This window comes from Curcuma longa, chromosome 3, assembly GCF_044706935.1.
Source record: "Curcuma longa cultivar G26 ecotype Majalengka, Jawa Barat chromosome 3, ITB_CL_G26_1.1, whole genome shotgun sequence".
Taxonomy (NCBI): Eukaryota; Viridiplantae; Streptophyta; class Magnoliopsida; order Zingiberales; family Zingiberaceae; genus Curcuma; species Curcuma longa.
Window position 1 is genome coordinate 14,694,398 of NC_133863.1, and position 1,855 is coordinate 14,696,252.

The 1,855-nt window shown below is 39.7% G+C and overlaps 1 protein-coding gene across 2 annotated transcripts; it reads right to left on the bottom strand.

Annotated features, from left to right (window-relative positions):
- On the bottom strand, positions 1–1,432 carry LOC141825435 (UPF0426 protein At1g28150, chloroplastic). 2 transcript variants are annotated; one of them, XR_012601509.1, is made up of 4 exons: positions 1,316–1,432; positions 1,101–1,226; positions 771–1,034; positions 1–275 (listed from the first exon to the last, which is right to left on the bottom strand). XR_012601509.1 is itself a non-coding variant. In XM_074712819.1 (3 exons), the coding sequence occupies exons 1-3, from the start codon at positions 1,352–1,354 to the stop codon at positions 852–854; spliced, it is 348 nt and encodes a 115-aa protein (XP_074568920.1). In that variant the 5' UTR covers positions 1,355–1,432; the 3' UTR covers positions 634–851. The 2 variants fall into 2 exon arrangements, 1 of the variants encoding a protein (XP_074568920.1); XM_074712819.1 differs by lacking the exon at positions 1–275 and having other exon boundaries at positions 634–1,034.
- Between the last annotated feature and the right edge of the window lie 423 nt (positions 1,433–1,855).

Sequence of the window (1,855 nt, forward strand, 5' to 3'; positions counted from 1 at the left end):
TAATCCTTCAAAATATTTGCCACGCAAATGTGTTAGGTTAATTCCAATTAGTTTGAGAAAGTACATACGAAATAGCATCATTCAAACTAATTAACACAATTCATCTTAGGAGATAACCATAAGCCTTTTCGAAATCACCCACTACCTTTTCTAAAACCTTCATATAAGATACATATAACTTTTAGCATGATACATACACCCCCAAACCTTGATTGCATCTCTCTTTGTATTATCTTTGGTTTGTAATTATTTGATGACACAAATTGCCCTTCCACCTGTGATGTAATAATTGTAAAAGTGCAAGCAAGTTTATTCTAATCATCCATAAGCATGAACTCAATCCCCCCCCCCCCCCCCCCCCCCCCTTGCAACTATCCTCCATGAACATGTCTTATCTTGACAAATAGCCTTCACTCTAGCTCATATAGAAATCTTCTAGCTATGACATATCTAACAAGGGAATTCTTAAATTCTTATCAAGAAGTGAAAAAAAAAAAAGTCATGAACAATAATAAGAAATAGTGAAGCTTATGCCTTATTTTACAAGGCCAATAGTAGTCTATGGAAAATTCTCACCTCTAGCAAACTCTTAAGTTCATTTCATATGAGGCCTTTGTATTGTTTTCTACCTCAATAGCTTTCTTATTCTTCTCTCTTGATGTTCTGGCAATTCGGAAAAAAAAAAAATTCTTCTTGCGTCTCTAGAATGTGCATTTGTGCATATAAACTTGTTATTAAATTTCTGAAGAGATTTACCACAATCTACGTACCTATGGAAGAGATTTGCACTTGAACCACTTCACTCTACCATCAAGCATTCATTCGTTCATTTTCAGTGTCCACACATAACCTCACTCGATCTCGATCTGCTGAGGAGCCTCGTCGTCCGCCTCCGCCGCATTCCCCTGGGCGTCGACCTCGGCGTCGATCCCGGCGACCTCGACGGTCTTGGCGATCCACTCCCGGAGCGGCTCCTCGTTCAAATCGAGCCGCAGGAGGCCCGCGAACACCCCGCCCACGAACGCCACCGGCTCCTAACCCAACCCTAAACTAGCTGAGACAATAAAGCGAACACCTTGAGGGCGAGACGGAATCGTTACCTTGAAGACTTGCTTGAGAATGGGATCGTCCAAGGGATTCACGAAGGCCTTGACGGAGAACGAAGGCTTCATCCGCCGCCTCTCCATGGCAGAAATCGTTGAAGGAGATGGAAATCTATTCTGCCACTGCAAACAAAAAAAAAGGAAACTTCGGGATGGATACGAGATCGAAGATCACGAAAAGCTCGAACCCGAAGCAAACATCTTGGTTTTACCTTGGCGGGGAGGAGGATTGAGCTGAGGAGGAGAGCCATGAGCGAGATTTGATCTTCGTGTTCGCTTCTCCCTCACTTCCTCCTGCCGTTATCCAACGACGCAGTGGAAATTGGGGGAAGATTTTTAAACGATGCTGATTTGGGCCTGTTGGGCTCAAATCGAGGTTAAAATTATTCGGGGTTGCATTTAATTATTAAAAACTTTTATAATTTTAAATTTATTTAGTTAATTAATAAATTTTATACTGTAATTTTTTTATGAAAAATATGATTCATAAGTATTATTCACGAATTATTTATAAATTATTTATGAATATTAATAAATTGAATGTATATATATTTTTTATTTATTTAAAATTATTTATTTAATTAATTAGTATTTATTGTCATGGGCTTAGAAAGGCCCACCAAATTGGCCCAAATGAGCAGGCCCAAGAAGCTCCGCCAAGGCGAAAGCAAGGGGAGGGGCAGTGCAGTGCCCCTTGTTTGCTAGCAATCAAAGCTCCTCTAATTTCTTATTTTGAATTTAAATTTCATTTT